Consider the following 11,461-nt stretch of genomic DNA (forward strand, 5'->3'; position numbering starts at 1 on the left):
GGGGGTTGGGGGGGGGGGGGGGGGGGTGCCGGGGGTGGGGGGGGGGGGCTCTGGGGCCAGGTCAGTCCCCAGCTGTGGGGAGCAGGGTGCCCCATTTGGGCTGCCAGGGGGAGGCTGGGGGAGCTGCCGTGCTGGGGATTGGGGGGGTGGGTGGATGGATAGGGGCTACCCTTGCAGGGCACGGTCCCCAGATGCTCTTGCCTGCAAGGGCCACACGCAGAAGGTTTTGACAGGCAGCCCTGTCCCTTCCTTGCCTTTCCTCGCCCTGCAGGGGCTGCTTGCACAAGCCAGCCCCCCCACTGGTGCGTTGACAGCTCCCCAGGACCCTCTGCCCCAAACTGGGGAGGGGGGAGACGGGATGGGATGCACCAGGAGTGATGATGGCTCTACAGCCATCAATCATTCCCTGTGGCCCCTGAAGGATGCTGAGTCCTGGGGATGGGGAGAGGGGGGGGCTTGTCCCCATGGGTACTGGGGTGGAAGGGGACCCCCTGAGCTGGGGGATCCCACACTTGTGGTCACTGGGGGCTGCAAACTGTGTTTCAGGCTGAATTCCTGGCCCAGGAGGTGAGAAGGCATCAGGGGAGGTCTAATTTGGGTCATTAGCACTGAATCAGGCCCCCCACCCTCCTGCAGATGGGGGTGTGTGGGTACCCTGCTGATCTCCATCATGCCTTTCCCGAGGGGCCTGATAGCCCCCCCCTTGCACTGATGGGGAAACTGAGGCAGAAGCATAGAGGCAAGCTGTTTCTATCCTAAACCCCTGATCCCATCTGCCAGGATGTTTTACCCCCCCTGAGGCATTACCCCAGCTCCCTGCCGGGGTATTTATAAGGCACTTAGCACCTCCCTGGCCGAGCAAATGGAGCGTGGAGGGGTGCACAGCCTCCCTCTCCTGATGGGGAGGTGATACCCAGTGGGGCTGGGAGCGGGCAGGAGAAAGAGGGGAGCTGTTGGTGGGTGTGTGGGGGGCTGTGACTGGGTCCCCAGAGCCCCCCCCCAGCATTAAACCAGATGGTTAAAAACTGCTACGGTGCTTTTCTGTGCGCGATGCAAGGACCAGGGCTGTGCCTGGCACCTTGGTGAAAGGAGGGTGACAAAAAGCATCCTCCGTGCCACCGCATCCCTCCCTGAGGCCTGACACAGCTCTCCCCGCAGCGGGGGCTTTTCCCATCCGTGGTCCCATCGCCATGCCCCACAGCATCACACCCCCCCCATCTCCTCTGCCCTGGCATCTTCCCTTCCATGGGGTGAGATGGGGGGCTTTGCCACCCCCTGCGATGGGGACACCCCAAGCGGCTGAGCCTCCCCCCGCTACCTCCACGCCTCCCCCGTCCCCTCCTCCTGCCCTGGCCCCTGCTAGGTCCGATCCTCCTTCTCTCCTCAGTGCCGACTGCCTCCCGGGAGAGGTCCAGCCCCTCTTTACATGGGCTCTCCCCACCTTTAAAGGCTGCTGCTTCGTGCATCTCCCACCATCACCAGGGCAGGACTGGGAGGGTGCCGGCGGCTCGATGGAACGGGGGGCTGCGGGTGCTGCCCTTGACGGTGGGCGACCCTGCTTTGCCCGCTAGCTGCTGCCGGAGGGAGATGCAAACCGGGGACTAACCCAAGGACGGGAGGCTGATGGGGTGGGGACGCGGGGGACAGGATGGATCTGGATGCCCCCAAAGTTTAGGACGTGCAGCCCCCAGGGCCAGAGGAGGAGGAGGAGAGGACCCGACCCCAGCTGCCTTCCCCATGCTCCGTCGTCGCTGCTGCTCCGGAGACGTTGGCATCGCACGTGGGCTCGCCGGTGCGGCGACAGCCTGGGTTTCACCCGGTTTTTCCCTCGCCCGCCCCGAGCGTGGGGATCACCCGAGGAAGGAGGGGACAGGCTGCTCCTCGGCTTTCCCTGCCCCGGCGGGGATGTGCCGGCGGTGAGGGAGGGCAGGTTTGCAGAGAGCCCGCGCCGTGCCTTCGTTTCATGCTGGTGTGTGGGGGCCTTCGACGAGCGCCATGCAACCCATCAGCCTGCAGAACCTCTCCATGTAAGCCCCGCGCGCCGCTCGTTGCGATCCTTTGCACCCCGGGTTTATCAGTAGTTTATTCTTAGTGCCGTTAGACACGGCTATTCCTTGTGGGGTGTGCAGGGGGGGTGGAGAGAGAAAACAACTAACCCCGAACAAAACACCCTGTTTCTCCCCTTTTCTCTTTTGTCTCCCGCTGCAGATGTTTCCAGCTCCTCATGTTCTCCTGTCAGACCCAGGTACGTGGATATGTCTTACTAACCCCACGGCACGTCTGGCTGTGCTGCAGAGCCGGGCTGGGCGAAGGCACCCGCTCTGCCATCCGCCAAGCTAACCGTTTGCTTTGGGCATGTCTTTTGCTCTGGCGAGGGGCTTTCCCGGGGACCGAGGGGGCCACTGCCTGCCCACCCCAAGCGGTACCCGGCTCCGGGCAGGGGAGAGATGCCGCGAAGGTGCCTGCGGGGTTGTGTGCCCATCAGCACCGGCTTCGGGGCTGCAATGGGCTGGTACTGGGGTATCTATGATGGGGAGGCACAACCTCCCCGGTCTCCTCCAGTCTCCCATCTGCCTGGGGCTGCTGGGCCCGGGCAAGGTCAGCGGGGAAGCCCTTCCCGAGGCAGACGATACGTTTCTTGCAGCCTTGTTCGGGGAGAGACGTGCCAAGTCCATCAGCCTTGAGCTCTCGGGGCCAGACTCTGGCCTCGCTCACGCCGAGGCCGGCTGCCGAGGGGGTTAACGGGGCAGAGCAGGTTCTGGTCGCCCCAGCAGCGGGGTGGTGTGAGGTTCGACACCCCCCTCCCCTCTCCCCCCAAACCTCTCAGGCTGCACCATCCCTTTTTGTGAGCTTTAGAAAGGCAGCAACTATTAAAATGCACTGTTCCATATCAGCACCCTCTGCTCCAGAGCCCGAACAAAACCCCCGTAGCTGCCGGCCCCAGCAGCCTTAATACGTGCTCGGGACTTTTTTCTTTTTTTTTTTTTCCCAAGGTAAATGCTTTTATTTCTTTGAAAATGAGAGGGGAAGGGAACTGCCTTTGATGGAGAGGGGCCACTCCCCCCCCCCCCCAGCCCACCTCCTCGGCCAGCCCCAAAGGCTTTAAAGTGGATCCTGGCAGGAAATGAGTCCCCAGTCGCACACAAAGGTGGTGGGGAACTGGGGGGGTACAGGGGGGGCAGGCAGTGCCCCTCACCATCCTGCTGCTCCCCCCCACCCCGCAAGAAGAAGGGACAGGACCTGGTCCCCTCGTGCTGGGCTTCACTCCCGGCGAGGCGATGCTACAGCATCCCGAGGGACGCGGGACGGCAGGTCCCATTCAGTGGGGCGATGCTGCGCACCCCAAACTGGGCAGCCAGCTCCCCAAATGCTCCCCAGGTGTTCCCAGGGGATGAGCTCCCCGGGGGAGCAGCAGGAGATGTGTCCATCGCCCCCCGAGCTCATCCCCTCCCCGCAGCCCTTTCGGAGCTGGTTTTTGGGTCAGCATCCCGCAGCCCCTGAGCCCCAGCTTCCCACTTGCACCAGGATTAAACCAGGTCTTCTTTTAAGATGCATGCTGAGAGGTGCTGGTTGGAGCCTGGTGTGGGGACGGGGGCTGACCACCAGCACTAATTCTCCCCCTCCCCAGCTCATCTGCAGTAATTAGCTGTTGTTTACCGTACAATAACCTTCATGTGTTTGTGCTGCATAAGCCGTGGAGCTGTTTTGGGTCCGCGAGGTGTTTTATTCCTCCGGCCCCAGCGCCGGTGCATGCTCAGGATGGACTGGGAAGGGATGGCTCTGCGCCTGGGACACCCAGCCCGGCTTTAGGTGGGTCTTGCCCACCACGAGGGACCTGGTGGGTCAGCCCTGGAATCCCAGCCTGTCCTCAGCACCTGCCTGGAGGCAAAAGGTGCTGCCCAAGCAGAAGATGCTGCCGAGCATCCATCTGACCGGGAGCAGCAGCTCGACCGCACTCCTGAGGGACCAGTCGGCTGTGCCCGGAGGAGAGCATCCTTCCCTGCATCCTCCTCACTTGCGGGATGCAAAGCAACATCTCTGCCTCTCCCTGCCTGCTGTGCCAATCGCTCTCAGGTCCAAAGCATCTGCTCGGTGCCTTCATCCCTGCTCAAAAGGAACCAGCTTGGCTGGCGATGGCTGGGAGCTCTCCCTCGCCCGCAGACGGGGGGTAGCGGGTGGATCTCCGTGTCCCCCGGGGGCCAACCCCAGCCCTCACACCCCGCCGGGCTCCCCTCTCCATCCCCTTGCCGTCGGCTGTCCAAAACAAATTGATTTTATTTTTCCCTTTGTAAACAAAGGGGGAGAATCAACCGTCTCCTAATTTTAACCAGTACGTGAGGGACCAGGGTGCCATGACCGACCAGCTGAGCCGACGGCAGATCAGGGAGTACCAGCTCTACAGCCGGACCAGCGGCAAGCACGTCCAGGTGAACGGCAAAAGGATCACCGCCACCGCCGAGGATGGCAACAAGTTCGGTAAGGGGCCGGTGGCTCCATGGAGGGGTTTATCTGCAGCCTGGGATGGACGTGCTCGTGCAAGGGCTGGAAAAGGTCAGGGAAATGTCTCTTCCCAGAGGAATTTTTGCAGCGGGAATGGGGGGTGTGGGGAGGTTTTAGTTGCCCCAGCTGGCTGGTTTTATAGCCCAAAATTCCCCAAGTAACTCCTGTGAGAGCATGGCTCCCAACCAGCCAGCCTTGACCTCAAAACTTCCAAAATCATGCATTTTTCTGGTACCATGCAGCATTTATAAGCCCTATATTTAGGGCTTTTGCTTTCTAATCTCTTCTCGGCGTGAGACAACTTTTCCTGGAGGAGAATCGCCTGATCCCAGCATCAGCCTCTTAAATATCCATACGTGGTGGGCAGCACGGACAGCCCACCCGGGGCAGAGCCCACCCGAACACATCACCTTTCCCCACAGGGTTTGCTGGGGAGCTCCAGCCCTGACGCCCCGCTGATGGGCATCGCAGCCCCACAAAGGCCAGGCTGGCATCCCTAGTATCTAAAAGCTTTGGGAAAGGCTTTTCAAAGCTGGGTGAGCGGCGAGGCTGATTCACCACCTTTCCAGGTCTCCCTGCTTGCTCAGGCACAGGCTGTCAGGAGCACAGGACCCGCCGGGGTCATTGGTTTCAGTGTCGGCTCCCAACCTTTGCAGCCACCGCTGTGTTGTAGAGAAACAATGAGGACGAGGATAATTAACCCGCCGGGTGCTGGACTCGGTCTAGCCCTGGAGAACCCATTGAATCGCCGACAATGCGGATGTGCTGGGGGGGCGGGGGGGGGGGAAGCAAGGGGCCGTTGCTCTCCCCGGCGCCTTCATCAAACACCCGGTTTGACTCTGCTGGGTTTTAACAAAGGCCCTTTAGCATCATGGCTGGGGAGCATCCTCCGGCAAGGGCTGCTCTGCCCCGGCTGCGGGGGCTCGCCGTCCTCCCAGCCCCACCGGTGATGGGTAGAAAAGGCAGGGAGGGATGCTGGGGGGTGAGATGGAGGCAGGAAGAATGGGACGGGGGTGGTTTGGGTACCAGTAGCTCATGGGGGGGGTGCCACAGCCCCTGTGGGACACTTCCCCCTTGCTCCCTTCCTCGCAGCCAAGCTCATCGTGGAGACGGACACCTTCGGGAGCCGCGTCCGCATCAAGGGGGCTGAGAGTGAGAAGTACATCTGCATGAGCAAGCGGGGCAAGCTCATCGGGAAAGTGAGTCCAGGCCCCCCCACGCTCACCCTTCGTGTGTTCCCGGTCCCCAGAGCTCAGCCTGGGCACCTCGACGAGCAGCTGGAGCCGGGATGCTTGGCCAGGCTGGTCCCCGTGTCCCCAGTCATAGGGGCTGTGTTGATGCAATGGGGGGCTCTCCCTGGCCCCTGTAGAAGCTATCAGTCCCCCTTCTCTTCCATCTGCACCGTGCTGCTCAGCCCAGCTCCTGTGAGGATAAGCCCTTGGGGAGCTGGTCCTGGTGCATCAGGGTTGGTGCCACGGCGAATGTGGCAGGGATGGGTTGGGGGGTGGCAGCACCTCTTGGGTCCCATCCGCAAGCCCCCAGCCCCATCCCTGTGGGTCCTAAGTATCCCTCTCCTCCTCCCGCAGCCCAATGGCAAGAGCAAGGACTGCATCTTCACAGAGATTGTGCTGGAGAACAACTACACGGCTTTCCAAAACGCCCGCTACGAGGGCTGGTACATGGCCTTTACCCGCAAAGGTCGGCCCCGCAAAGCCTCCCGCAGCCGCCAGAACCAGCGAGAAGCCCACTTCATCAAGCGCCTGTACCGCGGGCAGCTGCCCTTCCCCAACAACGCCGAGCGGCAGAAGCAGTTCGAGTTCGTCGGCTCGTCCTCCCCCACCCGCCGGACCCGTCGCACCCGTGCCCCTCGCCCACGCACGTAACGCCCGGCAGCCACTGGACTGGCCCTCCGCCGGGCCCTGCCCTCCTCATCCTCACGGCCTTTGGCCTCGCCAGACTCTGCCCCTTCTCCTGGCACCCTCCAGCACTGTTTCTTCCCCGTTTCTTTTTTGAAAGATGCTCTATTTTTATACTTCTCTTGGGCACCACAAATAGGTTGGGGAGCACACTCTTTGGGCACGGTCACTGGTGTTTATAGCCCCACACCAGGGTCCCTTCATCCCTGGAGCATCCCATGGTACCCACATTCACCACCCAGTGCCTTTGCCCACTCCCCTTGGCAGCCTCTCGGAGACTTGTCCCCATGCCACCGAGGGCTAGGACCCCCGGACACATTCCCGTCCCCAACAGACCTGGCTCTCAGTGCCAGAGATGGATGGGACTGGCCACGAGACTGTGGGATATCCCCTCCGGAGCGGGATGGAGAGCCTGTCCCCAGCCCTGGGGTCAGCGGGATGCTGTGCCCGTCCCTGTGAGGGATGGCAGGGGCACCACAGGCAGCCAGGTGATGGGGAGTGTGGGGTGCCGGTCTGTCCGTCGGTCTGTCTGTGCAGCTCTGGAGGGGAGGCGGGGGGTGCCCGGGCATGCAGACCCCAGGGCCAGCACTTGTATCCCTGCAGCCATGGGGTCTCTGCGTTATTTATTGGAGAGGAAGGTCTGTGCCCTCTCCCGGTGGCACCACGGTGCTGGCAGTGTGGGGACGCGTGTGGGTGCCCGTGAGGCTCTGCTGGCCAAAGAGAAACCACCTTTAGGTTATTTTTATTTTTCGATTGGTTATATGCGTGTTTTTACGAGTTCTGCTGTTTCCTTTACCAGTCAGTTTTAGGCCTAAACGGTTAGATTTTGGAGTTTATTTGTGTAAAGGAGGAAACCCCGAGGCAAATAAAAGCGAGTGTCTAGACTGATGGGGCCTGGGGGAGTTTTCGTTCCCGTGCTGAGGCTTTGCCACTGGCTTCGTGCCTGTTGGAATGGGGGGCCACCCAGCTCCACCTTGGCACAGGGTGTCCTCACCAACCCAGGGTGCAAGCACCCGATGCTCGGGGAGAGATGGCAGGAGGATGAAGGTGACCATTGTAGGCAAGTCCCTGTGTCCCCATCCCTGTCTGTGCCCCCCAGGTCTGTGTTCTGGGGGTGTCTGCAGCATCCTGGTGAACAGGGCATCACCCTTGGGGTGGTACCCGGGGTGGTACCCACTGCTCCCCCAGCCCAGGGCCACCGGCTCGCCCACCCCATGGTGGCCATTGGTCGGGCTGTCCCCCCAGGCCCCAAGCTCGGTGCCCCCAGCCCGTGCCGTCCCACCTTCCCTATAATTGCTTTCCCTTCTGACAATACCCTGGGAGGTGGCAGCCGGACTGTGGGGAGGATGTAATCCGTTAACTGGGGCTCACCCAGCCCCTACAAAGCCCCGCTAGCATAATGCAGGGGGGGGAGCACGGCTGGGGGGGGCAGAAGGGAGAAAATTATAACAGTTTGAGTTAAATGAAGCTTTAAAGCAGAAGAGAAATGCAACACCCAGCAATTACGGGCGAACAATGCGCCCGGCACTGCCTGCCCAGGTGTGGCAGGCGGGAATTAGCCAAGCGGCCGGAGTAATTTTTTTTTTTTTCCCCTCCCGTTTCCTTCGGCCCCACAACCCCGGCTCCTTGTTTCCGCAGGAATTCGAGACATTCTTGAAAGGAGAGGGCTTTGAGAAAGGGGCCAACTGGGTCCGGACCCTCCCTGCCCCCGCCGCCCCCTCCCCAATTTAGCCAAAGCTTCAAAGGTAGAGGAGTTCCCTTTGTGTAATCTCCGCTTTAATTTTTCCCCATCCCTTTCCCCCCCCTCCACCGCCTTCTCTTCTCCTTCCCAAGCCCTTCGTCTCTTTTCTTTCACGGTTTTCCCCTTCCTCCCCTCTCTTTCTTCTCGACCTCCCGGGATAGAAAGGGCTCGGAAGGGTGAGTCCTTTTTAATTATGGCCAGGGAAGAGAGAAAAAAAAAAACCCTCACACTGCTTCTTTCTTGTTTTTTGAGGTGAGACCTGGGGCGGGGGGTGGAGGTGGGGACAGGAATGTCCTCTGTGCAGAAAGTGCACTGGAGGGTGTCTCGCCCCGCCGCAGCGTGCCCAGCCTTTCCCAAGGCTTTGCTCTCCCGTGGGATAGGGATGCTCAGGGGCCTTGGCATACTGAGGGGGGGGGCTTAGGATGCTTGGGTGGGGGGTTTGCAGCCAGCGAGGGCAGCTCCCCACAGCCATGACCCCAGAGGTGATGGGTGCCAGCCTCCCACACCCCGCTGCCATCCCCAGTCCCGTGGTCCTCGTACCCCACAGTGTCCCAGTCCTGACAGTGTCTCCCGTGATCTGGACTTGGGGCATCACTGGGGTGGCAGGGGCCGGTGTCCCCTGGGACACGGGTCGTATCCAGACCAGCCCTCGCAGGGCGCGCAGGCTCCCCCGGGGCGATGCCCCCTGCAACCCCAGCAGCGGGGCAGCGGGGGCAATTTTGGGTCGGGCAGCTGCCTCGCAGCAGCGCGCAGGGGCTGCATCCCCCCCACCCAGGGCTGTGGGAAGGCTCCTCGCCCCCATCCCACAAGGGCAGTGAGGCCGAAGGATCCTTCTGCACACCCTCCATCGCTCGGTGAAGCCGAAGGAGGCACCTGCACACCCTCCATCGCTCGGTGAAGCCGAAGGAGGCACCTGCACACCCTCCATCGCTCGGTGAAGCCGAAGGAGGCACCTGCACACCCTCCATCGCTCCGTGAAGCCCAAAGAGGCTCTGGCACATCCTCCATCGCTCGGTGAGGCCGAAGGATCCTCCTGCACATCCTCCATCGCTCGGCACCAGCCGGTTGCGGCGGGAGGCGGTCGCTGTAGCAACGTGCCGTGCGGCGCAGGGGAGGGGATGCTCAGCGCAGGCATGGCTCCCGGCGGACAAGCAGACCTGCCTGCAGCGGGCCATGGGCTCCCTTGAAGGTAGGGCCCTGCTACCCTCTGCCCCCATGCCCTAGCCCCCCAGCAGCCCCCCCCGGCAAGGGACCGGCAGCTGCTTGTCTTGGGCCTGGCTTTGAAGGGCATCGCCGGGATGAGGGGTGACCCTGTGGGGCCGGTGGGCACACGGGGGGGAGGCTCCGGCGAGCGTGGCCGGGCTTGGATTTCAGTGGATGCACGCGAAGGTATAAGAACTGATGCGTGGTGCCTGGCTGGTGCGGGATACGTGCGTTTCCAAACTCCTCCCTCCCTCCGGACACCCCTGGATGCTGTGGTGCGGGGGGCTGAGCCCACAGCGGGTACCACGGCAGGTTCGGGTACCCAAGCGGCCCCGGGCACAGGTGGTGGCCGCCGAGCAGCCGCTGCAGTCGTCTTCATGCTTGAGAAACTGGGTTAGCATGGGGGAGGCAGCCACAGCCTTGATTATTCATAGGCACAGCCCCGGGGGGGGCTCCCGGCGGGGCTGGGGCTGGAGAAGCCCCTTCCATGTGGGGCCACGGCAGCATCTCGGGGCTGAGGCCGTGATGCTCTTGGTCCAACGATCCAGGCTGGTCCTGGCACCAAAAGGCGTGTGCATGCATCCCCTGGGCACACATCCCCCCAGATGTGCATCCCTGGGCGTGCATGCCCCCCCTCCAGATGTGCATCCAGGGGGTCCAGCGGCCCTCACTTGAGCCAGGAGGGAAACTGAGGCAGCAAACAGCATGGGATGTAACGCCAGGGAGAGGACCCAGAAACGGAGCTGCTGTCACCAAGCAGCTCTCTCCCACACAGAGCCGGGAATAGACGCTGGCTCCTGGCGCTGCGGCACCAACGCAGCCTCGCCGCCCCCGGAGGGGGGGGTCCAGCTGTGGCACCGGTCCCATGCCGGCCGCCTGGGTTTTCAGCCAGGCCCGTGTGCCGAGGGGCTCTGGGGGGGAACGGGGAGCGGCCGCTGCCTCCCAGTCCAGCCCTGGGTGCCCGGCCAGCCCCACCACCAAACCCTGGGGGCTCTGCCCAAAGGCAGGGGCTGGACCGTGACCCCCAGGACCCAGGGGGCTCGGGACGCAAGGGGCACTGGTTCTCCCCACTGCCTGGCTCTGGGCTCTCCCTGGCATTACCAAGGGGCAGGGCAGCATCTGCAGAGATCAGGGCTAGATTTTTAGCAGATGCTCAGCACCTCCCAGTCGCTCACTGGGCTCTGTTGGCCCCAGAGATGGAAATTCCTGCTGTATTTCCCTTCCCAGGGCAGCGAGGGGTAGGTGCTGCCCGTGGAGAACCCCCAAACCCAGGCTGGGGGTCGGGCTGGACAGGGAGGGGGTGCCATCCTCACCCACCACCCACCGTGCCGCAGCCCAGCCCACACGCCGTGGGGTGCTCAGCCCCCCTTTCACAGCACTGCGGGGCTTGGGGGGGGGTTAAAAGTCCAGCCAGGGGAGGGGCAGGGGATGCTGTCCCCAACTGCATCCCCCATATGCGGCAGGGGCTGGAGGACAGGGGTCCTGGGGACCCCCGGCACCGGCCGGGTTATTTCTGGCAGCCAGACAGCGCCGGGTTTATTTATGTTTTCCTCCCTCTTTGTGCCGGGAAAGCGGTAGGAGCGGGAGCGAGCAGCAGCGGGAGCGAATACTGCTTCGTCATGATGCCGGCTAATTCTTCTCTTGTTCGGAAAGGGACTGAGCCAGCAGTAGAGGTGGGGAGAGGCGAGCGGCACCCACCCACCCACTCACTCACCCACCCACCCACTCACCCACGCACGCCCGCCCTAGCCGGCACCCCACCGCCGGTTATCGGTCCGGCGGGCGGCACAGCCGCGGTGCTGGGGCTGGGAGATAGGCTCGCCCACCCGCACGCTCGCACACCCGTGCCCGGCCGTCACGCTCTCGGATGCGCGCCGCAGCGCGCCGGCGGTGGCTTGGCCGCAGCCGGGGCAGCCGGCCCAGCAGCCCGTGGGGTAATTTGGTGGCCAGGCAAGAGAAGGAGGTCAAGGGAGTCCCCCCGCAGCTCCCCACGGCTGGAGGTATGCGGTGTCCCCGTCCCTAGGTGAGTGGCCGTACCCCGCGTGCTTCAGTGGGGAGAGGGAAGGGAGGTGGCCATGGCTGGGGGGACGCAGCTTGAGGT

The 11,461-nt window shown here is 63.0% G+C and overlaps 2 protein-coding genes across 5 annotated transcripts in view; both read left to right on the plus strand.

Moving 5' to 3' along the window:
* The first annotated feature begins 2,224 nt into the window (after positions 1 to 2,224).
* On the plus strand, positions 2,225 to 6,383 carry FGF17 (fibroblast growth factor 17). Its single transcript, XM_010562783.1, has 4 exons — positions 2,225 to 2,245; positions 4,299 to 4,476; positions 5,593 to 5,699; positions 6,087 to 6,383. Exons 1-4 carry the CDS (start codon positions 2,225 to 2,227, stop codon positions 6,381 to 6,383), a joined length of 603 nt encoding a protein of 200 aa, XP_010561085.1.
* A 4,804-nt stretch (positions 6,384 to 11,187) lies between these two features.
* DMTN (dematin actin binding protein) overlaps positions 11,188 to 11,461 on the plus strand; it is a 7,821-nt gene continuing 7,547 nt past the window's right edge. For 2 of the 4 annotated variants that reach the window (XM_010562784.1, XM_010562786.1), the window contains exon 1: positions 11,188 to 11,383. The gene's annotated coding sequence lies outside the window, so the exon portion shown is untranslated. The remainder of the gene's footprint in view (positions 11,384 to 11,461) is intronic. The other 2 variants (XM_010562787.1, XM_010562788.1) reach the window with 2 other exon arrangements.

Source organism: Haliaeetus leucocephalus, unplaced genomic scaffold, assembly GCF_000737465.1.
Source record: "Haliaeetus leucocephalus isolate CR32 unplaced genomic scaffold, Haliaeetus_leucocephalus-4.0 Scaffold162, whole genome shotgun sequence".
Taxonomy (NCBI): domain Eukaryota; kingdom Metazoa; phylum Chordata; class Aves; order Accipitriformes; family Accipitridae; genus Haliaeetus; species Haliaeetus leucocephalus.

Coding starts and splice junctions, on each gene's coding strand:
- FGF17 (XM_010562783.1), top strand. CDS start 2,225: ATGTTCTCCTGTCAGACCCAG. Junction 4,477..5,592: donor CGAGGATGGCAACAAGTTCG/GTAAGGGGCCGG, acceptor CCTTCCTCGCAG/CCAAGCTCATCGTGGAGACG. Junction 5,700..6,086: donor GGGGCAAGCTCATCGGGAAA/GTGAGTCCAGGC, acceptor CTCCTCCCGCAG/CCCAATGGCAAGAGCAAGGA.